This window comes from Psammomys obesus, unplaced genomic scaffold, assembly GCF_907164565.1.
Source record: "Psammomys obesus unplaced genomic scaffold, mPsaObe1.curated_primary_1811, whole genome shotgun sequence".
Lineage (NCBI taxonomy): Eukaryota > Metazoa > Chordata > Mammalia > Rodentia > Muridae > Psammomys > Psammomys obesus.
Window position 1 is genome coordinate 16,133,288 of NW_026596120.1, and position 25,759 is coordinate 16,159,046.

Below are 25,759 nucleotides of genomic sequence, written 5' to 3' on the forward strand. Positions count from 1 at the left end.
GGGCAGGGAAAAACACAACTACCTGCAGCTGTTAGCACACATCTTAGGCCTTTCCGCTAAGTGGGCTCAGGTCAGGGTGCTGGAACAGGCCCCTAGAACCTAAACCTGCTGGCCATCAACTAAGATCGACAGGTGTGAGCAGAGTCCTGACAGCATGAAGAGTCAGCACAACTTTTAGAAGCAGTGGTGCCAAAAACATAACACAGGGCATGCGCTGAGGGAAGCCTTCCATTCTTTAAGAAAAAAACCTGATTAAACCAGGACTCTGGTGGGATTAAAAATTCATCCTCTGACAAAGGCTTTACTGACAATTTTCCATACAGTTAGTCAAAAAATAAAATAAAATATAAAAAAATACAGAATACAGCAGACAGTATCTCATACACAGGAAACATAACAGGAATTTCTTATAAAAAAAACCCCAAAAAACAAAAAACCCAATCCCCCCAATCTAAGAACTTAAGTTTTTGCCGTGGACAGGGCGCCACCAACTGAACCACAACAACCCAGCAGAGAATTCCAACCAAGGGAGTCAGGTAGGTAGAGAAGGGAGGTTTTAAAATAACTGCTGTTGTGACACAAACACAGCTGGAGAAAACAGTGTGGGCTAGGCAGTGTCTCTCACTATCACTATCACCATGTGTTCTTCCTCTAGCTTGCCCAATGTCCTCAGTGCTGACTGGAGGTACTGCTGTGAGAAGTCGCAGGGTGGGAAGGCATAGAGCATGCCAGTGCTGTCCCTGCCCTTAGACCCGCCCACGGGCAGGCTGATCACCCCTGCAGCCTGCTTCTGTTTCAAGTAGGAGACCAGGTTCCTGAGAAGCCGCCTCTGTAGGCCTGGCTCCACCGCGGGCACCGCCTCAGTGCCAGGCCCACTGGCGGGTGACTGGATGGCTAGGAGCACTGCATAGCCGTTGGGGCTCCCCTGCTTGATGCGGCGGGTAACCTCATCCAGCTTGGGCTGGTCCAGTCGAAGGCGCTGGGCAATCTTTAGCTGGGTCAGCTTGCTGCCAGAGATGTGGTCCTTGAGGAGACCACTGATAACTCCCTGGTCGCCCTCCAGGATGTGCATAGATGTTGGAAAGCAGCTGTTTTTCAACACTAGAAGCCCATTCCAACCAAGCTGCAGTGTCTGAGCATACTCCGAAAGAGTCTTTAGCTTTTTGGTCTCATGTTTTGGCTCTTCAAGAGTCTTGGGCTCTGCCTCCATGGTCCGATGATTGCGTTCACTCTCCCTAGTCTTTTTCCCATGGGAAGAGTCCGGAGCCTCATGGTGGTGGTGATGGTGGCTCCTCTCCTCCGCACCATGTCTGCTGTTGCTGAGGGAGTTGCTGCCTGACTCCTTGGTCCCTTCACTGGAGTGGTTCTCCTTTCGGCTACGCTCAGGGGTGCGGTCTGACACTCGCTCAGGCTGCTGTCCCCCACCCTTGGTCCTGCTCCGTTCCTCATAAGGGGAATGAGTTGTCCTCCCGCGGTCACTGGAAAGGCTCCTCCGCTTGCGTCTCTCTTCCCAGGGCTTGGCTATGCTCCGGTCCCCATCCCCGCCCCAGCGCTCACCACTCCGGCTGCGCACTGAGCGGGTATAGCCCTCCAGGCTGTTTCTGCGGTCCGAATTCTTACTGAGGCTGGTCCAGTCCCCTTCCAAAAAGGTCCGGTCTCGGTCTGAATACAGAAGGTGTGGAGGGGTCCTATCCCGCACCCTAAGGTCGGCATCCAGGTTCCGATGCCGGGTGTATCCGTCAGTGAGCAGCTCGTAATGCACAGGGAGAGGTGAGGGCTGGTACTGCTGGGGGTATCGGGTCTCCTCTGCCTTGGCAAAATCCACCCGGAGCCGGCGGTCGGGGCCGCCCAGGGGAAAGCCCCTCATTTTAGCACAGGCAGCTTGGGCGGCGTCCAGGCTCTCGTACTGGATGTAGGCAAAGCTGTCTCCTTTGACGTGATCGATGGTCCGAATGCTCCCGAAGCGATCAAATTCTCTGGCCAGAGCTGCCAGCGAGGTGTTGGGTCCAAGACCACCCACCCAGAGGCGGGTGGTGGGATTGGCTTTGCCGTAGCCTATCTTTATGGGGTTTCTGCCGATCACCCGGCCGGACATTGCCACCTTTGCCCTGTGTGCCATGTCCAGGTTCTGAAACTTGAGGAAGGCGTAGGCACCCCCCTGGCCGCGGGCGGGCCTCTTGATGACCACCTCCTCGATGATGCCGTACTTCTCGAAGGCCCTTCGCAGCTCCACCTCGGACACGCTGTGGTCCAGGTTCCCGATGAAGAGGTTCCGGGTGGCCCTCTGGTCATCCTCCGGCATCAGGTCCTCCTCGCACACGGCCGGGTAGCCGTAGGGGCGCCCGCGGTCGTCGAACAGGCCGTAGTAGTCCAGGGCCCGCTCCCGAGACAGTCCCGCGGCGGCGGCGGCGGCGTCCAGGGCGAAGGCGGCGGCGGCGTGGCGCGCGCGGGGCTCCCGCAGGGGCGGGGCGGCTACCGGGGACAGCGAGCGCTGCTTGTACTGGTAGCCGCCGTGCAGCGGCAGGTAGCCCAGGGGGTCGGCGGGCGCGGGGGGCCCCGGGGGCGGCGTGGAGGCGGCGGCGCTGCTGCTGCTGCTGCGCCGGCTGCTCCCGCCGCCGCGCAGATACACCGGCTCCACCTTGAGCGGCCGGTCGTAGAGCAGCAGCTGCCGCGCCAGGGCGTGCTGGCGGGCCTCCCGCGCGTCCTGCGGGTGCCGGAAGTTCACGTAGGCCACGCGGCCCAGCTCGGGGGTGTGCGACAGGCGCAGGCTGATCTCACCGAAACGCTTGAACTGGTGGAAGAGCCGGTCCTCCAGGTGCTCGGCCGGCAGCGCGGGGCTCAGGCTGCTGATGAGGAGCGTCTTGTACTCCGGAGCCGCCGTGGAGCCGGGACCCGCAGGTTCCGCGCCGGGGGGCGGCGGGGGCGGCGGGAGCGGAGAGGCGCGGGGCGACGCGCCGCCGGCGCCCGGGTCCCCCGAGGCCTTGCCGGTCCGTCCTCCGCCTCCGGGCGCGCCCGAGGAGCGCCCGCTGCCCGCTCGGTGGTTCGCATCGCCGGCAGCGCGACCGTCGCGATGCCCGCCGCCGCCGCCGCCGCCGCCGCCGCTGCCGCGGGGCTTGTCACGAGCCCGCGCTGGCACCGGGTGCTTGGTGCCGCCGGAGGCCTTGTGCGCTGCTCGCCGCCCGCCCGCCTCTGCCTCCCGTTCGCGCTCCCGCGGCCGCTTGGCGGACGACGACGAGCCACGCCCGCTCGGGCTGGAGTCTCGCTCGTTCTGCCGCTTCATGGCGCCGGCGCGGCGGGCGGGCGGCCCGCAGGCTCCTCACAGCGGCGGCGGCGGCGGCCCAGGAGGCAGCGCCCCCGGCGCCGCCATCTTGGACAAAAGGACTCGGCGCGGCGGCGGCGGCGGGGCGGGGCGGGAGCTGCGCCGAGGGGCCAGGAGCTGCGTTATCAAGCTGCGCCGGCCGCACCACGTGACCGAGGTGGGCGGGGCGAGACTTTCGCCCGGCGCCGCTCATTGGGCACCGCGGTCCTGTGACACGTGACAGCCCGGCAGCCGGAGGAGCCGGCCTGACAGCGAGCTCTGGCGCCGCTGCGTGGCTGGCGGGGCGAGGTGCCCGGCAACCGAGTTGGGCGCGGATTCGCCCCGGAGCTAGGCGGGCCCCGGCTGGCTTTGTGCTCCCGGGCCAGCTACGCCGGGTCCGTGTACCTTTTGCGAACTCGGGGTTGGGTCCACTGGACCAGGAATGGCCGCCGGTCTTTAACTGTTACTGTAGCCCACTCAAACCTTCCAACTAGGTTGAAGACATCCTGTTCCCCTCAGTGGCGTCCTCTGACCGGGACTAGGGGTGACATCCGTGAAGGTGGACACACAAGGATCCTTAGACCCTGTCCACGACCCTCATCACAGGCATCTTCTGCATTCAGATTCTTCAAAGCACCGACCTGGCAAGACTCTAAAAACAGACTAGCTGCAGGCCCAGGTACAGAAAGTAGAATGCATTTGCAACTACAGACAGGCATCTTGGTGCCACTGGGTCCAACTCTCTGTTGTAGGTGTCTGGGCGGACAGGAGGCTTAGAAAGGTAGGGCTGCGGAGCCAAGATTAAAGAGCAGGTGATGCCATTATAGTCATTTCTTGCCATGCCGACATCTTGCTGGCTAGTGTTCAGGCCACATCCAGGAGGTGAGGTGAAGAATGGGCAAGGGTCCCCAAAGGCCACCAGGGTTTATGTTCTCCACAGACAGTTGATGGATCCACTGTAGGACGATGAAGAACGTACCCAGCTCTTCCCTCCTCCCATAAGCAGAAAGCAATTGGCAGGAGACAAATGTAAGAGGAACTTGGAGGAAAAAGCAGTGGTCTCCAGTGCAGGGTGGAAGGCAGACCCCGCGGATGCAAAGTAAATTTAAGAGGCCACACAAGAAGTGAGCTAAGACCAGCTCTTTGGAAAACACTTCTTAGCAGTCATTCCTTTCACCTATCTTTGGAGGCAGCTGGAGCTCAGTATCCCCACTGAGGCACAGTTCACAAGTGCAAGGGAGCAGCTGAAAACCACATTGCATATAGCTCTCAGGTGCTCTACTGCTACCAGCCCTCAAACCTTGATTCTTGTGTGGATTCCTGCCAGACTTGCAAAAAGCAAGGAGGCCTTGTTCTGAGACTAGACCTAGACTAGAACTTACTAGAACGAGTAAGTGCCAATTCTGACCACCTGCACTCAGCACAGAAAACTGTTCTGTATATACTGAGCCAAAATGGAAATGTGCTTTAGACTTAACCTAAGCCCAGGAACAGGCCTAGCTTCAGCTCCTCCTACTTGATTGGATTGGGGCTTGGGGGTGTGTGTCAAGCCTAACTTTTTATCAGGCTGAAGTATGGGGCACCTGGGAGCCCAGAACCCACACACTTTGGCTGCCCCAAGCCCTTAAATCTTGTTATTGGAGTTTCTGGCCATCAGCACTGGCAGGCCCAGGGATCTTTTCACAGGACAGAATCTTGTATCAGCTCAACTCTCCAAAGACAAGTGGTTTTTTTTTTTTTTTCCTTTAATAAAAAAATCCCAGACAAACTTTGAAGTCCTAGAGTAAACCAGCAAAAGAAGGAAGTAAATTCCTCCCCACCTAGGGGTGAGGGGGTACCACAGAGCCAGCATCATCATTAGGAAAGCTCCAGGCTTCACATCTCATTGTCAGGAGCCCGCTTAAAAAATAAATTACAAAACGGTTGTTTGGGAAAAAGACAGGCGAACTGTTTTCCCTCAGGTGCAGCAGGAATTGGGCAGACTACAAATCAGTTCGTGCGCTGGCTGCCTTGGGGGCATATTTAGGCATCAGTTCATTTATCTTCCGAATATAGTCAGATTTTTCTGCACAGCCTTTGCACATCTCTCCCCAGTCGTCCAGGATCTTCTTCAGCTCTTTCACCCGAAGCTTCTTCAGGTCCACTGTGCTCAGGTCAATGTGCTTGTCTGCAGGGAGAGCAGGAGAGTAAATGGCCGGTAGGAGAGGCTTCAGCCCCCCGACGGCACTGCATGCTAGACCACTGCTCGAGATGACTAGCCCTACTTGCAGCAGGGAAGACATATGCATTCTGCACACATGAGGGAGCTGGCATTCTTCACCAGGAACGCCACCTCAGGCTGTTAGCATCCACTATAGGACACACAGTGCAGGGAGCCCACATGGTTCAGAGGAGGAACACAGCTCCAGGTCCCCAAGGACTTCCGATGTGCCAGCACAGACTGGCAGTTCCAGGCTGGTGGCAGGGATGTCCTGTCTCCTCATGGGGCATCAATCTGATGCTGACTCCATAATCCAGACAAATACCAGAACCAACCAGGATGCCAAGTTTGCACAAGCACAAAGTTCCTGGACACTTGAAGCACAATAAACACTGGCACTGCTTACGCTTCGTGGGATTCTGTGCAACCAGATGGGCTCTGCCATGGTGATGCTGTGACTGTCGAGTTTGGGGTATAGATTTTCGGGCCATCAGCAGTACAGCCATGACAAATCTGTTAAACTCAAGTCCCACCACACCTCTTCACTGATCAAAAACTCCTAATTCTCCTACTTCAGACGAAAATCCAAATCCTCACCAAACCCCAAGTGTCCAGTTTATCCAGTAATGTATTACGCCGCTATCTATATTCTCTATCTGCACTGTTTTTCTATTAGAGGGCCTTTTGGCTAATCCTCCCTACTTCAAAAGTATGCTAACAAGCCACCGTGTCAACTTTTGATTTCCACCTAGCTTTGCTCTGGCAGTTTGGTCCCTGAAGCACAGGTGTCATCCACCATGCCACTCACCCCCACTCACAGGGACTCTTCTGGCTACAAAGTTAAGCCCAGGAAGGGCATGCAGAGACCACAGAAGGCGCAGTCCTAGTCACACTCACCATATTTTAGCTCACAGATCTGGCTGTCTTTCTTCTTCAGCTTCTCACAGATCTTCTCCACAGGGATATGGTGGGCCAGGGGCTTCGACACCTCATTGATGATCTTGGTGGCGGCATCATCTGTGGCCCCAATGTAGTAGCACTGTAGCAAAAAAACAAAAGTCTTTTAAGAAAATGTATGTGTATGGATAAGTGAAGTATGTGCAGGTGCTGAGGGAGCCAGAAGGTATCAGATTCCCTGGAGCTGGAGTTTCAGGGTGTTGTGGGTGCTGGGAACTAAACTCAGGTCCATCTCTCCAGCTCCACAAAACAGCCCTTACGTTATCGTGAAAACCTCTCTGCCAGGGCCTCAGGTTTTAGTATTGTCCAGATCTAGGTGTTAAGTTCTAGGCACTTGATATATGCTCAGTCCCAGAGTTTGCAGATGAGTTTAGGAGCCATCAGAGTTCCACTGAGGCACCACCATGGAAATTAAAGCTACCAAGGCCCATGCTGCACCAGGGCTCTCTGCCCTTGGCCATCTTGGGGCACCTGGCCAACCACTTCTGTCCTTCTGGCCTTTGGGCACTCACTGCACCACACCAATCCCCTTCTCAGAGATACCTGACCACTTCCTACCCCACCCACCAAACGGGCCTAGTCTATTTTCTTCATGCCATTGACTGCTTTGCATTTGCCATTTTCCTCTTCTGACATTACCAATACTAGCCCAATAAATACAGGCTAAAACCATTTCAGTCTCACATTAGTTTACAGACATGTCCCATCATTAAGTGGACAGCACACAAGAGCCTGGGGCAGCCTGGGCGGGTCACCAGCTACTCACCAACCGATTCTCTTTGCCTCTTGCTTCACGGCAGAACTTTACAAGTTCTTCTTCAATAGTGGCTGGTGAAAATGTGACATCTCTGTCTTTGAGATCCTGGTAAAATCTTCCCAGATAAGAAATACAAACTGGAAAAAGAGGGAAGAGAGATGTTAAGCAATTACTAGTCCCCATTTCAGCAGGAAGAAATTCTGCCAGCAGTTTTGATGGAAGGGTTGAGATGATCATCAAACGTTTTTTTCATCACTGGTTTTTCTCAGGTACTCACAGGTGCACAGCACCCTTGGGTTGCTGGGGGCCTAGTACCCAGTGCATTCCGGGACTGAACATTACCCCAGTGACCCACACACAATCCTCCCAGCTCTTTTCAAGTTTACGCCGAGAGTGGACACGTGTCCTTGAGAAGAAACTCACTGTGACCTCATAAGGGACAGACTAGAGGCTGAAGAAAACGATCTAAATGCTTCTCATTCCAAACACAACCCCGAAGCCCTAAGGGCAGCTTGGCAACCCGAGACGGTTGCGGCCCAGGGAGTCCCTTCCCATAATCTTTAAAGTGATGCGAAGGGACAAAAACTCCCGCGATGTGGGCTTCCGGCCAAGTTTTCGACGCGACTGAACCGAAGCTTCTCCTTAAACGGGGTCAACGTTTCTAGGCCCTTCCCTCCAGCGGATCCCTCGGGATGGGCCGTCACCCCCGCCCTCTCGGTTTCGTTGGGTTCCGCGGCGCCCGGCTCCCAACCCCCAACCCCGGCACCTTCGCAGTCGCCTGGCCGCAGCGCCCGACTGTCCGGCAGCACGCTCAGGGCCAGCGCTACCGCCAGCCCGCGCGTAGCCCACATCCTCCTCGGCCGTCGCCACCTCCACTGCCGCCGCACGAATGAACCGCACCCGGCGCGGTGCGCCGCCAAGGGGGCTGGAACACAAACCGGAGCTTCCCATTGGCGGCCGGCCCCCGCGCCCACCCATACGCCGCGTCCTCACTGGTCCACGTGCCCCGAAGCCCAGACTGGCGGCTCCACGCTACCCTTCCTCATTGGCTGGTGGCGTGGGGCCCCTAGACAGTTGTCGGTTGCTGATTGAACCTGGGCGGTCCATAGGAAGCGGCTGGGCGGCTGGCACGGGCCGCCATGTTGGCTGAGGGCAGCTGCCCTGGCTGCCCGCCGGGCACCCTCTCCCACGGGTGACTCGTCCCAAGTACCCCGCCCTGGCTCCACAACCACTCCCCTTCCGGACCCCAGACTCGCAGCGTAGTAATTCTGGCGTCAGCCCACGTCCGGCGGGGTAGGTGGCGCCAGCAAGGATCGGAAGCGGTTCCTTGTTTTGAAGCACCACGTGGACTGGCAAACCAGTCTTTGGGAGCGCCCGCCTTCTTCCGCCGGTGGCCTAGACCCCGCCCGAGACTGCGGAACCGCCGAGGAGAGGCTGGAGACCTGCCGAGTCAGCTGCTGTCCTGGACCTCTGAGGACCCTGCCCGCGGCACGGCTGCAAGCCGAGGCGGTGGGATAGTTCCCCCGTGGAGGCCAGGGGGTCTTGGGAGGTTTCCTTTTCCACTCGTGGATACGCGAAGGTGGGAACTGGAGATGTTACCGCCTGGACTGTCCTGACGCTAAAGTGCAAAGGCTTAGCCCCTCACCCTGGGAGGCAGAATACGGAGAGCGGCCGGCTAAGTACGGAAAGGGATCAATCTGGAGCTAAAAGGGCTTGGAGCCCGGCGACAAGGTTTTGAGAGGGGCGCTTACGCTCCCATTCAGTGAAATCAGTGGATCGGTATCAGGTATTCATCTTTAATTCACATCACAGCAGTCGGGGGGGGAGGGGGAGAGTCAATTGGCAGATATTTACATCTAAAATTCACATACTTGTTGGATTTATAACATGCTACCACAATATATACAGTAAAATGCCTCTTGGACACCGGCACAGTTTTTTTTTTTTTTTTCTATAACTTTTCTGGTACAGGTAAGATCATTTTAAGTCAGTTTTTCTTTAGACATGAATACACAAAAGAAATGGTTAGAAGTTTTCTTGTTTTAAATAAGCACAGAATGCCAGAGGTTAAAAACACATTTATAGAGCTTATTACCAATTAGACATCACACTCTATACATTTTTTGCTCAAATTCCTGTACAAATACACAGCATTCAAATAGGTATTTACAAGTAAGCTTGAAAGAATGAAAATCAGTATTTCACAATCTTTTCAAAGGATTCCCATCTCTGACCTCCCATTTCCCTCACACTGGCTGGCTTTTCAATAAAAAGTATTCAGAACAGGTCCTTTTCATCCAGTTGGGGAAAATGGAGAGGAACAACACAAATATTTCACCTTGCATAAAGCAAGGCTGAGGGACTTAACCCTACATTCCCTGCCTCCTGTGCCACCAAGTGGAGAAGGGAGACGTCTGCATGTGATGACTGGCTGTCTCCGTGAACCGGGGTTCAGACATGCCCGGAGACCTAAGGCTGCCCTACCCAAGACTCACATTCAAAGCTAGACCTTGACCCTCATACCTGTGAACCCAAACGGTCCACAGACAAGCTTAGCAGTGAGTCTGGGCTCAGGAACAGGTGTGTGCCCTTGGAGCTGGGCCTACTTGGACTGGCCTACATCCTCAGCAGTCTGCTTTACTGTGCCTGAATGATCCCTAAACTGTTGGTACCTGGACCCCAACATACTCTGAAGTAAAATGGGCTTTCTATCTTTTTCCATAGGTTATTTGCTGGCAGCTGTATTAAACTTGTTTATAGAGAAAAACACCATCACCATGGGTTCTTCTATTTGGGAAAGAATTGTGGAGAAGGGATGAGCAGCTAAGGCCCAGAATTTGGCCACAGGAGGCCACAAGGCCAAAATGTTAAAGGGAGTAGGAGAGTAACATACCTGCTCATCAAGGAGAAGGCAGTCTTATGGCCATCACTGATGTGAATGTAAGCAAACAAAAGGAAAACAATTGTCTCAAGACAAGTTTTTTAAAAGTAACTTAGAAGCACCCTGGTGAAATATTATCATAACCCCACCATAATACCAAGAGAAAAAAAATCAGTGCCCTGACATGAAGAATTTCCTATAAAGTCACCACTGTGCCCTGCCTAACAGACTGGGGAGGTTTGAAAAACTGCCCTTCTGCCTGTCCTGAACCCTGAGTGGCGGCGGTCCCTATGGGGTTGAAGTGGGGGGGCTCAGTACTGGCTGCTTGGAAGATAACAGTTTTACCTGTGTGGCTCTCTGCTTCCAGAAGGAAAAGTTTTCCTCCCCCATTTTAATTTCTATTTATTTATTTATTTATTATTTATTTATTTTTAAACCCAGGAGCTTGCTGAACCTGACCACACATCCTCAGGGCCTGGAAGCCAGGCTGGGCAGCCAACCCCAAGGCTCAGAGGTAGTGCTGAAAATCCCTGATTCAGGCGCTAAATGGCAGGCATTTGGGGCCACCTGTGAAAGCTAAGAGGCTTTCTGGCTCCTGCCACACTCCAGCCTCACTCTTATACCAGCTCTTTCTAATACAAGGGAAGGGACCTAACTCTCTGCAAGAGTGATAGCCCTTCTAGCTTCATTTCATTCAAGCCCCAGGGCATAAAAGATAACCCTTGCAAGTCCAATTGAGCCAGGGAGGCATCTGCAGACCATGAGGTGTTCTGAGTGGAAAGGAGCAAAGGGTCCAGAATACAAGTGATGAATAACGTCCAAAGTGGGAGAAGAGACAAGGCTGGCCCATGGAAGTCTGGCAGTGTGCCCTGGGCATGCAGTTAGGCCAGTCATGTGCCTGGCTAGCCCCTCAGTTGCACACTCCTAGATGGAAGAGTGGGCAAGCATTTGTGCAAAACGGCCCCTTTGTCCACCTGTGACATATAGTCCATGTGGTCCTTGCAATCCCTGAATGCAATCATGAGTTTTTCTATCCAAACAGCAAAGGAAGAGGTCCCTAGTGCAATTTCCATTCTTCGATTCTCTACCCTGGAGGGAGGGCCTGGGCTCCTACTCCTGGACTCTGCAATGCTGCAAAGCAATTCTGTCTGTGCAATATTTCCATATAGTTCCGTGTGCTCTGGAACTGCAGGAGGAAGAAAGCAACTACTGCATAAAGAAAAACCCAGAAAAATGGAAACAAAAAGTAAAATAAAAGAGAAGCCACAACCCTTCATGCTGCTGTGGCCTCTAAACATGGCAATACATGAGTTCACGGCAGTAGAACAGAGACTCTGGTGGTTTTTCTCCTGAGTGCCAAGCCTCTAGCTCCCTGGGAGGGACTTGCTTTTCAGACCTGGAGTGCCTGGGCAAGCTGCTCATGGAAGATGGTTGGTGCAGCTGCCTCTCTGCTCCTCATTGTTCCCCTCGGCTGTGCTCCCAGGCCATGCGGGCCTGCTCCTCCTTGGCACTCCCAGGAGGCAGTGAAGCCTTGCGGTGCAGGCCCCTTGGCCTCTCAGCCTCCTCCCGAAGTAGCACACCCTCATCGTGCTCTAAGACTGGCAAGCGGGGGTGGTAGGGCTTGGGTGGCAGCGCAGGTGGGTCCATGGGGTCCTGAGGGATGACACACCCTGGGGCTGAGTGGCTTCTGCATGGCTGGGACTTGATGGAGTCAAGGACAGCAGACTCAGACAGGCTGTAGTGGACAGGGAGGTAGGGCGGCTCAAGGTCTTCATCGCCATTCCAGGCCTGGCTTGGCATGGAGTCCATGGTGTCTGTTCGAGGTGGGGCCTCTGAAGAGTGCCCAAAGTTACTCTCACTCAAGGAGGACACACCGCTACTGGCACTGCCAGACAGCGTAGAGTTGCTGCCATCCAGGCCCGATTGGGGGCTTGTAGGGGAAGCTGGGATGGGGTGGAGAGGAGACTGTGCGAAGGAAAGGGTGGGTAAGTTAGAATCCCTCTCTCTAGACAGGTGGACTGGCCTGCCATGTGGAGACCAAGAGTCTGCTTATCAATGAATTTTAAAATCTCATCAGTTTCATGTTTGTTTCTTCAGCAATGATTCCCCTAAGTATCCCCACCCCCACCCAAAGCAAGCTAGTGGGGCCCCAGAACCACTAATATTTCTGCCCTGGCTGCTGAGTATCGGTGTACCTGAGGCTAAGTGCCAGGTTGGTTGTGGTTGGAGTTACTGACAGGGCTGGGTCATCAGGCAGAAGGAACCCTGGTGGGCCATAGGTCAGATGAATGTTACTCTGCTGCTAAAATCTGTCACAGACTTGGTCTTTTCCCATTTACAGAAAAATTAAGATAACAACAGGATTCAAATTTTACTTCTTGAAATTTTCATAAAACTTTAGTGCCTGATATTTCTCATTTTCAGTTGACCCTAGTTTTAAAAACCACAACAGGGACATTTCTTTAACTCTTGGACTACAGTGTATTGAGAGCCTGTGGAATTGGCAGAGAGCCCCCCAAGTTTCTTAGTGCTCACTATGCACATACTCTTGTTGCCATGTATTGTCCACAAGACCCTCTGATCTCCCTGTCCTCATTGAATTTGTTGCAGGATGCATGGGTCACCCGAGCGCTAGTGTGGCTCTGGCCACCCCCAGCTTCTGCCAGCTTAGGCTCTCAGGACAGAGGAGCAGGGGAGGGTTCAGGTTCCTCTTGTAGACCCCAGGGGTGATTGTACAGCAGATGAGGCGGTAGGACAGTTGCTTCAGTACATTACCTTGCGCAGTGTCCGGGCAGGGAGGGCCGGGGGGGTGTCACCCAGAGGGTGGTGGAAGGCGTCGAAGTGTAAGGAGTAATGACCTGTAAAGGGGACAGAACCAGAGCCTCAGTGGGGACCTTTGCACAAGTTGCACAGCAGTATCACCTTGCTGGGCACTGGGCAGGTGTGGAAAAGTCCCGGGAACATCTCAGCACTGAAGGCCACAGAAAACCTTTCTTTATATTGACAGCCTGAAAAATACAAGTCTCACACAGGAGGCTAGGAAAGTTGAGTGCTTCACAGCCCATGAAACAGTAGGCCTCAGGCAAGAGAAGTTCTAGTCCACCGGCTAGCAGTTCTGGTCCACCATCAGGTAGGCTGGTGAGTTGATTTTGTTGTCTTCAGCCTCTCTGGTTGGGATGGCCTTCCTGAGCTAGCTTGCAGGGCTCAGGATCCTCAGGCTCCAATACTCAGCAGGTTCCTTTCTGTGGCATGGATGCTTCTTCTCAGCTGAGACAGCCTAGACAGCAGCTGATCTAGCCCTTGGTCAGAGTCTGAGACCAGAAACTATTTAGGGGACCCGCTTACCATGCAACAGGCTTCGGGGAGGCACTGGGGGGGCCAGGATGTGCCCCATGAGGGCAGACAGGAAGGGCTGGGCCTCTTGGGCTCCGCTATCCAGGCTCCAGCTGCTGGGGGCTGCTGGCACCGCTGAAGGGTGGAAAGAGATGGAGTGAACGGAGGTTACTTCTTGAACTTCCCACTTGGGAGAAACTGCCTATAGCTTGAGGCTTCTAGGTGTGCTCTGTGTAGCCAGCATACAAGTAGTATATCAGGCCCTACAGCTGAAAGTACTGGCCAAGCAAGGCACTGTGGCCCAAAGAGATGACTGGCCAGGGATTGAAGCTGCCTATGATGGCAACAGCAAGCTGATTTTTGAAGAGTATTCAGGATATGGCAAACTCAGAGAAAGTGCAGTAAGAAGTAAACACCTGCAGGCTCTGGGATCTAAGAAGAAAAACCAGAAGCCCACAGGAGAGGAAAACAGGACAGGTTGAAGAGATCAAGAACACAAAGAGCACAGAACATAGAGCTCTTTACAAGTCAAGAGTTAGGCCAAGGTTCTTGCTCTGCTCATGCCCTGTGTGAAAAGCAGGAAGCAAGATAAGAGACAGAGACAGTATCTTTGGAGAGTTGCCTCTCAAACTGGTTTCACAAAGGGCCTGCAGTGACACTTAAGATGCTGAGCCATCCCTGTTGTCCGTATGCCTACTAGCTGGGCTTAAGAGCAAGATATCTTTCTAGCAAGCAGAGGCACTTAATGTACCCACTGAAGTAAAGTTACGAAGCCCAGGAGTTTCAGCCTAGGCCCAGGGGAACACACTGCTTCCCGAGAAAGGGGGAGGCTGTGGAGCCCTTGGATGCAAAATAGAGTAGGCTGCAGACCACAGTCCAATGCCTCGGTACTGGCTCTTTGGCTACAGCTGGGGTGAAAGTTCTTTGTGAAAGGGGAGAGGAGAAAAGCAGTGGCTAGATTTCACAACTTAGGGTTTGGCTACTCTGAAGGTACAGAAAAAGAAATGTGAGGCATGTTTAATTGGTTCTTCCCAGAGAACAAATGCTAACAAGAAGAGACATGCCTTTCCTCTGCTGAAGCTTTTGGGAAGGGGAGCCTATGTGGACCAGGTGTGGGCTCTGCTTTAAGGCAGGGTTAGCCAGAGGGAACTCAAGATATCTGAGGTTTGGGCTTTCTTGGCCCAGACACTCAATGGAAAATTCCAAGGCCTGACAGGAGCTGGCGTCTCTAGAAAGAGCTAGATTAGGATGTGGTCCAAAGTGCTGGGCACATGGTATTCCATGGATGACATCATTTCCCTTTTCTTTCCTCAGGAACTAGCATGGGCTTGCAGCACAGCACAGGTAAAATTTAAGTATAAGGAATGTTTAATCTCATGATGTATTGATGGCTCATAGCAGGAAGGAGACATCTGAGTCTGATGAGTGGCCACTGAGCTGGTACCTGCAGGAAAGAGCCCTGAATCTGCTAAGCATCTTAGCCCAAGCATAGGCACACCCTCTCCCCAGTTCTTCAGGTTTCCCTCTTCCCCCAAAACAAAGATGACATTTACAATGAAAGCCACACATTTCAGGAAAGCAGCATCTTAGAGATGATTCTGAGAAGCTTCTCCAAAAGGATCTGACAGTCCAATCTCAGGTCATCCTTAACTCCTGAAAGAACTGAAGGGGCTGCAAACGTTTACCCCTAAGGGCCCAAAGGAACTTGAGGTCAAGAATGCTATAGGGGAAGAATGATAGGAAGGCTGTAATGGTGTATTTAAAATGGTGTCTGGGTGAGTCACTCTGTATCAATTTGAAACCACAAATCTGCAGTGATGCCAGTGGACCATCGCCATGTGGAGTGGCCAAAAGGATGATTTATCCTAGTAGAAGATCAATACCAACTGAGGCCTGTCATAGATCAGCATTAACAGATTTACAGCATTGGCCTGAGGTCCTCGGTACACAGCTCCTGGCCATAGGGCAGGCTTGTCTTGTCTGGGAGTGACTGGCAAAGAATAACCTAGGTGGGTTCCTAGTGACACCTAGTATTCTGGCCTCTGTATTACCAATGGGAATTGTCTAATTTGTTTACACTAAGTCCTGACCTTGTGTTTTGGATATGGTAGCTCTTGGCTTTTTTTTTTTTTTTTTTCTTTTTCTTTTTGGAGACACTGGTCCTTCCCTCATACACCTAGCGTGGGCATGTCCAGATCCTTGCTGCAGTATGGCTTGAGGCTGGAAACTCTTCTGTGTCCAGCTGATGTAGCATCCTGGTCTGACCACAGATAGTCATTTGAGCTCTGAGCTGTGTGACTCTTGGCTATTTTTGAAGTTGATCTGCATCTTAGGTGAAGAAAACCCATTGTGGATTCTGGCCTTCCAGGTCAAGAAGGCCCATTGTTTGGGGTCATAGGTGCAGGAATCCAAGAAGCCACTTTTTCAGGCTGTGCAGCCTTGAGGTTAGGAAGGCATCTTCGGTAGGCTCTGTGTGGCTGAGAATCTGGCACCAATGCCCACTGGGAAACAAGGTTTTGTACCCAGTGTTTGACTCCTTAAAAAGGTCACAGAGTTTGTCCTCTACGATAATCACGAGGGCTAACAATGACAGAGGGGACAGCAGACAGCACTTGGTAAGCAGATGCAATGACAACACGATGAAAGCTTTGAAGGGACATGGTCTGGGCTAAGGGACAACAGACTACATTGGTGGGAAGTGAATATGCACGAAGCACAATAGATGGAGAGGGGAGAACTATGGGCCAGGTTCTAGTTGGCACACAAGCTCAGCCTGATCCCCATTTAGGTACTGCTGTGCTAAAACTAAATTTAGGTGTCTGGTGTTTCAGCTCAAGGTTACAGAGGTTAGATGCTGGTTTGTATATCAGCTTGCACAGCACAAAGTAACCTGCCACCAGCTGCAGTTTTAGGGAGAGTTTCTCAATGGCATGGTGTTGTAGAGATGGACCCATTAGCTGGCCAGAGTAGCTAAAGAATGACTGGACTTCACTGAAGGACCCAGAGCTTTCCCTGTGGAAACTTACTTTTGGAAATTCACTATATTATCTCTTTTTCCATTCCTTTGGGGCTTTCATTGACCAGAGTCCATTTTGAGCTCCAAGAAAAAGTTTCTGAAGCCCCAAAGGGACCATTAGGCATACTAAATTCTAGAAGTCAATAGGAAGAACCTAGGAGTGTAGATGCCCACAGCAACCTCAGCTACAATGAATTACTCAAGGAAAGGTGGGCCCTGGAGAGAGGGAGAGATACAGACAAACAGGATCTAGGCCATGTGTGGTCTAAACGGTGAACTAAAGGATTGGTTAGCACTATGTCTAGGTTGATAGACCTGGACTTTGGGTTGTGGCTCAGGACTGGACAGTTGGTAACTCAGGAACAAGAGTCAGACACTCAAGATAGGACAAACACAAGAGAGTTCCTAGAGTGAGAAAAATACCTTTTTCAGCCATAGACAGATTGGGGTCACTGCAGGGTTTACAGGCTCCAACTACTTGCTGGAACAGGGCCCGCTGGAAGTTTGGTGGCTGAGGGAAGGAGAAAAATATCAAAGAGTGTAAAACCAGCCAGCTACATCTTGGGAGGCAGTGTCATGGACTACAGGATGCAGGACATTCTAAGCTCAGATGGGGATATCAAAGCAGTAAGATGGCTCATGCTTGAGATGTGCTGAGAGCTCCACAGCAGCCCTGGGAAGTCTGTTATGGTGTCCAGGTATATTCTGATCTGAGCACTTCCATGGATATCTGAGACATCACCCAGGTTCTCCTGTACAGGACAGAGGTGCCTTCCACCATTATTTAACTGTCACATCTTTCTGATGCAGGGAGACCACTGGAAGAAAGGATTTAAAGACCCTGTTGCTCCACTCTTGGAGAGCCCTACCCAGACCCATGAGGGGAGAGAAATGCAGCAGCCAAACCTGGAGTCCAGCAGGTCCCATTGCTCTGATGAGTAGCTCCCATCAGATCTGACCTCTGCCTGGCAGAGATGTGCCACTGAAAAACTCCTGGCATTGTTGGGCCTAGGACAAGTTACTTGGAAATGACTTTTATGGGCTTGGATGGAAAGGGAGGGGCACACTGCACAGGGTCAAGTGTTACTTGCTGGCCCAAGCAGGGTGTCTATAGAACTAAGTTTAGAGGGCAGCCCCAGCAAGACACAAAGACATTTCCTACCGAATGCGCACTACAGCCTTCTCAGGATGTTAGAAAAACCAACTTCCTATGCCAGAGGAATAGGGAGTGGGTAGTCCAGAAAGCTGGCCAGAGGTTTAAATTGATAACTAAGCCTGTCTAGATACCTGCTGCCAGTCTGCTCATACCTGCACTCTGTCTTGACTTCTGGCCCTCAGATTCATTATCCTCCCCAACCAGGAGTCCAGCAGCCCAACCCTAACAGCCTTCTTACAGCAGAATGAGGGAGGCACGCAAGCCTGGACAAAGGTTTAGCAAATGCAATGCAGGAGCCTAAGCCAACACACTTGTAGCAGAGGACAGTTAGTCAGGACTAGATCTGCTACCTGTCCATTCTCCAGAATGGCTGCTGGATACATGGCACTGCTTGGGCGGTCCCGATGTGTGGGCAACAGCAACATCATTTCCCGGGCATGTCGGTACTTATCTGGCAGAGAGGGAGAGCCTGTAACCAAGTGAGAACAATCACGAACAGATGACAAACCACAGATGGAGGAGGGCTCAGTGGCCAACATCCTTAGGACTGGGGACCAGGGTAGGTGTCCCTTACAGTTAGGGTGAGCTCAGCAAAACACAAGAGTGAACCAGACCTAGTGGCCACATGGTGGAGACTGTATCTGGTCCCTTGGCTGAGGTGTACCCACTGACAGAGGCTACCGTCATACCCAGAGGAAAAGGGTAAAGAGCTAAAGCCTGGTGCAGGCTGTGTGGGGTTTCTGAACATTGTGCTCTCAGGACAGAGGTGTGGCCTGGACACTGGCCTCTTCCAGAGGATTCGGGTGTGAGCCAAGGCCATCTTGTAATGGAGTCATCACACAAAGACAAAGAGACACTTAGAATAACAATCACATAGCTGTGACTTGACATACTGGGTCTACACACACTTACCTTCTTCAAAGGCCAGTGGTTCTATTTTAGCTGGCTTCCTACTGCCTTTGTGGCATATCCCTCCCAGAACCTCGAGTAGGCTCCCAGAACCTCGAGTCTACCTACCTGTCAGACCTACTATAGCTCTACAGCCAGGCTGGAAACCCAGGTCCCTGCATACAGGTGGGTCTGATACTTGCTGGCCCTTGAGCTCACAGGCATGGAACTAATCCAGAAGTCAAGGGACTTGTACTCAGGCTCTTTTGTTGTTGTAGTTCTCAAGACAGGGTTCCTTTGCATAGTTCTGGCTGCCCTGGAACTCACTCTGTAGACCAGGCTGGCCTCGAACTTCAAAGCTGCTTGCCTCTGCCTCCAAGTGCTGGGATTAAAGGCATGCACCACCACTGCCCAGCTTCCTTTGTTACTTTTCATGAAGCCACCATAGTGATTCTGGCTGAGGTACTAGTAATGCACTGAGGAACTTCTCATTTATGGTTCTTAAGAAAACTTTCAATAGAAGCAGTAAGATAATGTGCTAGCTTTCCTGTGATAGGGTAAATGAACAGTTCTGCAAACACACCCTTCACTGCATCAGACAACATCCTATCTACCAGTCCCTTCATGGCAAAGTCATCTGGACTTCAATGCTTCTGACTCAGTGCTGAAAAGCTTGGCCATGGAGACAAGCCTGTGGGCTCTAGCTGAGAGGTGAATATGCAGATCCTAGAAGGTCTCCTAATCCATTAAGCCTACTGTCTCTGGGGCTCTCCTCTGAGCCTGTGGTGCCAGCACAGTAAAAAGATCCAACAAATAAATCAAAGCAAATCCAGGTCTGTAACCAGCTTACTACTGTGGGAGTCCCTGAGAAATCCTTGTGTTCATTTTAGTCCAAAACGTCTGCACAGATACCAGAAACAACTTTTTTCACAGTTCTTTTTGTAACTCTATTGCTGTTCTGAGAGAACCTCTAGGCAGGCTGTAGGACCCTTATCTTTAAAATGTCCTTCACTGATAAGGGAATGTGTAAATTATGGTTACTTAAATTTCTTGTTTTGTGGCTTTACTGATATTCATGTTCTCTTTTAAAATTTGTACTTTAGGCAATCTCAAGAAGATGGCTATGTAAAAATAAAAAAAAAATTTTTGAGACAGGGTTTCTCTGGAACTCCCTTTGTAGACCCGGCTGGCCTTGAATTCATAGAGATCTACCTGTTTTTGCCTCCCACACTCTCAGATTAAAGGTGTATACCAAATCCTGCTGATTTGTCTCTGCCTTTCCAATTTGAGAGACTATGAATGCCTCTAAGCGCTGTGGACAATATCTGGACATGACTATCTACAAAGGACAAAAGCATCATTTAGATATCAGCTCAATCAAAAAGTCTATTTAATGTCCATACCACTCTAGGCATAGGGTTGGAATTGTTTCCCTTAGGCTTTGCTCTCTAACCTCAGGAAGCCTGACTCATGATACCAACTGTGTGTCCATTATGTGCTGTCTCTGTCCATGATGGTGGCTGGGATGGAGGAGAATCATCCTGAAGGTCTAGGGGCTCTGCTGAGGACTTAAATTCCAGTTGTGGTGGTCCTTGTGTTGTAACAAAGAAGTACTGTACACTACTTTTCTTCAATTCACTTTCCTAAGTCCTGGGCAGCCAATCCTCGGGTGGGGCAGGGTGATGTTAACTTTCATTAAGACATTTAAATACCACCAGGGCTTATCTGTCCCTAAGATTTTTAATTGTTTCAGTTGCACTCCAATAATACCTAGGGAAGTTGGGTCCTAGTGCCACTGGATTACAAATCTATTTCCCAAGCTTAATCAGCCTTTTGACCACCAGGGGGAGCCATGGACTTACAAGACTACTTTGCAGGTCTTCTGCAAAACTGGTAGGTGATTTAGAATCATCTAGGAGGTGTAAGTTAAAGGAGAAGACCCACCCCATAGGCCAGAGACCTAAGCTGAATACACAGAAAATCAGGAGGAAGCCAGTGAGTGAACCTTACACTCCGGCTATAATGCCTTCATACTGTGAGCTAAAATAACCCTTCCTCAAGTTGCTTGTCAGGGATTTAGTCACAGTGATGACAGAAGTAACCAAATATAGGTGGCAACAAGTAGCCTGAAATGTCTCTAATAGCAGCCACAGCACAGAGGAGCGTTAAGCTGTATCAGGGCTGGAGAGATGGCTCAGTAGTTAAGAACACCTGCTGCTCCCAGTGGCCCCATCCTGCAGCTCACATCAGTCTGTAACTCAAGTCCCGGGAAATCTGACATACACATAAATAATTTTTTTTTTAAAGCAGCATCATAGTATTTCTGAGCTAAAATATCCATCATTACTCTGTAAGACTAACCAGATCAAGTCTTGGATATGGCTGAGCATATCTAAGATATCAGGTTAAGGAAAACAACAAAGCCTGGATGGTAGTACGGTCTATTTCTCCAGCTCCAATGAGGGCACTTACTGAAAGACACTGTAAATACCAATGTCCAGACAGTCACAGCTATTCTTGGGCTTTCCTTCCTTTCTAGTCCCAAAGCCATCGTTTAGTAGGCTCTTTTCAGAATACATGGTCCTGTGCCTGTTTACAGCCTTCATAGACTGTGTTTCCTAAAGCTGGCCCCTCTTGTCTGGATCTCATAGTTTATGTTAGGAAAGAAATATAAATATAGGTAGAGGGCTGGTGAGTGTAAAGACATGTACCCCAGATTCAGCATTCCCTTCCTGACTGCACCTGTGAACATAGTCAAAATGTGCTTTAAGTTAAAGTCCATGGTCACTCTGCTGTAACCTTATTCACTTCTCTCCACTTTTAAAAGGTTTTCCTGGCCGAACTGCATTTTCCACCCATCACACTACATCACTTCTTTACATCCTGCCTACTGTGGGTCTCAAGGTTTGCATACTTTGGAGAGAGCCCGTGCTTAGTGTTATAAGTTTGTGCTGTCTTCCTTTGTATACTGGATAACCAGAACAAAAAGAGTTTATCCTTCTGAAGCTTTAAGTCAGAAACTGACTGGTTGACAGGCTCAGACCATTTTGCATGGCAAACATTTCATTGGAAAAAAACTGAGTTTTCTCCTCCTTTTACTGAGGTAGAGATGCAATACTGGCTACCAAGTAGCAGCATGATAGTAAATACAGCCGGAGAAGGCTCTGAAGTTAGCTGGAGAGGTGACCCAAATCTACAAGTTTGGGTGCTGAAAATGCAAGCATTCTCTAACACAGTGATAAGGTTGCTAGGCAGAAGGAGAGTGAATGAACAGCCCCTAAGAAGCTATCAACTTTTCAGGCATCATTTAAGGCACATAAATATCAATGTCAGTGACAAATATCATGATCAGTGGTAATACCCTGGCAGACATGGAATGAAAGACTGTTAAAAGGAGACAGATATTACACGCAATACAGAAAATATCCACAATGCTTATAACATTTTCAAGTGCTGGCCTTCCATGGCAAGATTAAAAATAAACAATACCTGCCCTTTGGTAAGTGATGAAGATCCGCAAACTGGTTGTAACTAAGGTTAGATCTAAATCAGCAACAAGGCCTCCAAACTGACCCCAAACATACAAACCCAAAAGGTAAACTGACAGCAATATATGCTGTTGTTTATTCATTACTGGCCCAAAGCTAAGAATCTAGAAGCTAAAACTGACAATAATAAATGTTTCTAGTTACTACTTCTATCTTGGGTGTGCCCTAAATTCTAAGCTACCCAGAACAAGTCTTAACTAACTACAAGGCTAAACCAAACTTAAATATTTCCTCCTCAGTGGGCCCAAAAGGTGAAACAGTGCTTTTATACTCAAGGCCTATGTCACTCCCCTGGGAAGGCAATTTTGTACCCCATCAATAAAAACTATACCACCAGGCCAAGCATGTTGGCATACCTTTAACCCCAGCATTTGGGAGGCAGAGGCAGGTGGATCTTGGATCTTTATGATTTTGAGTCAACCTGGACTATACATTGAGTTCTAAGATAGCCAGGGGCTACATGGTGAGAATCTATCTCAAAACAAACAAACAAACAAACAAAACTCCTAAGCACCCCCCCCATTCCCAAACCATAAAGGCTTTAGATGCTCAGTTCTCTCTTGTCCTCACCTTGTCTTCCAATACATCTTTGTTACTTTTCACTCTATTACAGATTCAGCTTTCACTTTCTCTTCTTTTTCCATTTCCCTTTTCTTGACACTTATGCAGTCCTAAATCTACTTTTCCCAACACTCTAGGCATTCCTTTTCCCAGTAATCCTACCTCAAAGATTTCCATTCCTTACTGCTGCTTCTTGTACATTTATATTGCTGAACATACCTGCTTTTTGACTAACCAGAAAGCATAACTTCTCTTTCCCTCTTCCATCTCTCTCTTCCAGGCTGCTGGTGAGATTTCCAGCTTGCCTGCCCTGTTATTTTCTCTAACTCCAATGAAATTTCCCTTTATTTTTCTTCTAAACTTGCTTTTAATTTTATCAGTCTACAAAAGAAATTCAGTGTCTCTTGGTGACAACAAGGCCAATCTCAAAGATGAAAGGAAGACAAGTAGGATTCATAAAACTTTCTATTCTCCTTCAGCAAGCATCCTGTCATCCTTACCTCGGGTGCTAGAAGGGGCAGAGGTAATCATCTGGGATGGTGCTGAATGAGTAGAACTCAGGCTGGAGGAAGAAGGGCTTGCCTGGGACGAGGACAGAACAGAGACGTTGGTGATTGAGCCCTGGTACCTGGGGTTGTGGTATGCAAGCTGCAAAGGAAAAAAAATCAGTACTTCTGAATGATCAGTACTGTAAAGCTGACACAGAGAGAGCTGGCTTATGCATTCATGTCCTGAAGTACACATGCTTTATTTTGAACCCTGTTGGAGGCTGGGCTCATAGCATTCACCAAGGACTACCCATACCATCCACATGGAGCAAGACAGCTGTGTTTGCTCTATTGTGCTACACATGAGAAGAATGCAAGACTTAGCCATCAGGATTGCCAAGCAGAAGGCTAATTTGTCAGAACATCTTTGCCATGCAATCTGGAATAGCAGCTAGGTCTGAAGCTAGGTTTCCTGCTTATAAAATAAGGTATGGGACCAAGACTTGGGGTGGTATACAGAAAGAAGGCAGTCTTGCTTGCTATGGAGAAGTGTGTTCTGAATCCAGAAACCAGGGGACTTGAGTTCCAGCCATTAGAACAGACTCCAGAAAGGTGAGTCGTCTAGTCATGATACCATGCTCACTCTTGCATAGCTCAGGTACCTGCATGTGGTGGTAGAGGTCTTCAGGAGCTTCACCCATAGGGTTGTCACCCATCATCACCATGTTTCCTGTTTCACTAGATGCATGTGAGGAGAGAGAGGATGATGAATGGCGGCCTGTGCCCATCAAGTTCATGGGGCTGTGAGCAAGAATAGGAAGTAGGGAGGAATCAGGCAATAGCTAAGAAAACATGCTAGGCAGTAGGAACAGTGGAGAGATGTGTTAAACAGTGATACTCAACCTTAGCCAGCACTGATTTGGAGGGTTCTATAGATAATGTTCACACCTGATGAGCCCCACTTTGCTACAGACTTGGGAAGGCTTATGCTAGTGCAATCTCTCTTTAGAGTCAAATGGATTATAGCCATTCAGTATGAAGGCACTAGTAGTTTATCAGGAGGAATGAAAGAGAGAATTGATAAATCAGGCCAAGGGTCCTATACCCTTCTTTCTATGGATTGTCAGTCTGAACAGTGCCTAATACAGCACACAGTAATATAAGATAGGCTCTGAGATCAGAGGTATCTTACTGCTATGAAGACATGATCAAAACAGATTGCTATAAACTATCTGTAGCTACAACAGACTCCCAACAACTTTCCTTTATCAATACTGGGAAGCTCTTTGTTCATTTTTTCCTCTTCTTATTTGCTGAGTGGCCATTCTTCTGAGTTGCTAGTCATGCTGGAAAATAAATCTAAGTGAGAGACTCCTTGTACTGGCTTCCTTTCCTAAACCTGGCTTTTCTGTTCTAAAGCTTTGAGTATTCCCACTCGAGCCTGCTCAGGTCAGAACTCTCGAGTTTTGAGCAGTCATTACTTGAATGCCCATACCACCAACATTATTCTCTTAGAAACAACTAACAGTCTTCATTCCCTTTGGGGTCATGTTCAAAGGTACATATGAATAAGGCCCATGGAGAGCTGGCCCTGGCCCCTTTCATGTTCAGGAATCCTACACCTCTGCCTTTTGGCTCTACTCATAGTGCTGGCTAGGCTGCCTTGTTCACAGCAGGCATGGGTAAATTCCTTTGCCTGGATCTCATCCCATTACTCTTCTAACTTGGACTCTTTTTCTGCCTAGCAAACTTCTGTCTGTCCCTCAAGACTTAGCCCCATGTTCCCTCCTCTGGGTATGCAGAATAACATGTGTATGCTTCTGTTACGTAGGACAGTGACTAACGCAGGTCAAATGCTACTATCTAGTACAAGGAGCTTCTTGAAGCAAGACTGTGGGGCTAGGAGATAAGAGGGGATGCAGCTCTTTCCTTCTCATGCGTACCCTCCACACTTCTTCTCTGGAGGGAACCTTCCTCAGCCCTAATGCCTTACCTGTGCCTGTGCGTCATCTTGATGTTCTCAGGACTCATAGGGCTATGGGATGCCAGAACATTTCCCCGTGGGGTGCTGGTGCCCGAACATGAAGGACTTAGCTTTTCCAAACCTGGAAATTCCTGTTGAGAAATGAATGCTTGTTCACAGAGAGCAAATAGATAAGTAAAGGGTATGAGAGATGAGCTGACTGCTGGTAAAAATGTAAAACAAATGAACAAACAAAAAGAGAACCATATGATATACTTCTGGTTTATTTCTGGACAATCACTCCTTCATTACCAAATACTCCCCTAAGTTCACTGGAGCCTAGACCAGATGCTGTGGAGCCCCAGGTAAACTCCACTAAGAGAGACATATCTGGAATAGTTGGAATTGAATCTGAGTTTATAGGAGAGTGTTTACAGGCTTCCTTACTTCAAAGTAAGTACAACAATGGCTGGGAAGAAGGAGAGCTGTCAGTCAGTACAAACTCTTATATAAGAACTGGTGCTAAGTTTTACTGGATTGCTAACTGGCCCAGCTCTTAGTAACCTGAGTTAAGCTGCCTGTGACACAGTCTATAGGGAGACAGGAAACAAAGTCCTGATGTAAGCAATTGAAAACAGCACAGTTCTGTTTTAGCATAATTAAATTCTTAATATGTAGACTTCTTGGCAGAAACTTCTAATCTAACTTCCCAC

The 25,759-nt window shown here is 50.1% G+C and overlaps 3 protein-coding genes across 3 annotated transcripts in view; all 3 read right to left on the reverse strand.

Annotated features, from left to right (window-relative positions):
- Nucleotides 1-274: 274 nt before the first annotated feature.
- On the reverse strand, nucleotides 275-3,358 carry Rbm15b (RNA binding motif protein 15B). Its single transcript, XM_055629587.1, has one exon. The coding sequence runs from the start codon at nucleotides 3,278-3,280 to the stop codon at nucleotides 608-610; it is 2,673 nt and encodes an 890-aa protein (XP_055485562.1). The 5' UTR covers nucleotides 3,281-3,358; the 3' UTR covers nucleotides 275-607.
- A 1,656-nt stretch (nucleotides 3,359-5,014) lies between these two features.
- Nucleotides 5,015-8,122, reverse strand: Manf (mesencephalic astrocyte derived neurotrophic factor). The gene is made up of 4 exons (XM_055629588.1): nucleotides 7,979-8,122; nucleotides 7,222-7,349; nucleotides 6,396-6,537; nucleotides 5,015-5,465 (listed from the first exon to the last, which is right to left on the reverse strand). Exons 1-4 carry the CDS (start codon nucleotides 8,061-8,063, stop codon nucleotides 5,281-5,283), a joined length of 540 nt encoding a protein of 179 aa, XP_055485563.1. The 5' UTR covers nucleotides 8,064-8,122; the 3' UTR covers nucleotides 5,015-5,280.
- A 3,426-nt stretch (nucleotides 8,123-11,548) lies between these two features.
- The window catches only part of Dock3 (dedicator of cytokinesis 3), a 270,999-nt gene continuing 256,788 nt past the window's right edge, over nucleotides 11,549-25,759 (reverse strand). The window contains exons 47-54 of the mRNA XM_055629516.1: nucleotides 25,077-25,198; nucleotides 23,746-23,884; nucleotides 23,096-23,243; nucleotides 17,949-18,067; nucleotides 16,866-16,953; nucleotides 13,439-13,561; nucleotides 12,869-12,951; nucleotides 11,549-12,058 (exon numbers count right to left, since the gene is read on the reverse strand). Coding sequence (XP_055485491.1) covers nucleotides 11,549-12,058; nucleotides 12,869-12,951; nucleotides 13,439-13,561; nucleotides 16,866-16,953; nucleotides 17,949-18,067; nucleotides 23,096-23,243; nucleotides 23,746-23,884; nucleotides 25,077-25,198 — 1,332 coding nt within the window. The remainder of the gene's footprint in view (nucleotides 12,059-12,868; nucleotides 12,952-13,438; nucleotides 13,562-16,865; nucleotides 16,954-17,948; nucleotides 18,068-23,095; nucleotides 23,244-23,745; nucleotides 23,885-25,076; nucleotides 25,199-25,759) is intronic.

Excerpts from the sequence above, each read along its gene's own strand:
- Rbm15b (XM_055629587.1), bottom strand. The coding sequence starts at position 3,280 with ATGAAGCGGCAGAACGAGCGAGACTCCAGCCCGAGCGGGCGTGGCTCG.
- Manf (XM_055629588.1), bottom strand. The coding sequence starts at position 8,063 with ATGTGGGCTACGCGCGGGCTGGCGGTAGCGCTGGCCCTGAGCGTGCTG. Across the intron at positions 7,350-7,978 it reads GCGGCCAGGCGACTGCGAAG|TTTGTATTTCTTATCTGGGA; the intron begins GTGCCGGGGTTG and ends CTCTTTTTCCAG. Across the intron at positions 6,538-7,221 it reads GAGGCAAAGAGAATCGGTTG|TGCTACTACATTGGGGCCAC; the intron begins GTGAGTAGCTGG and ends TTTTTGCTACAG.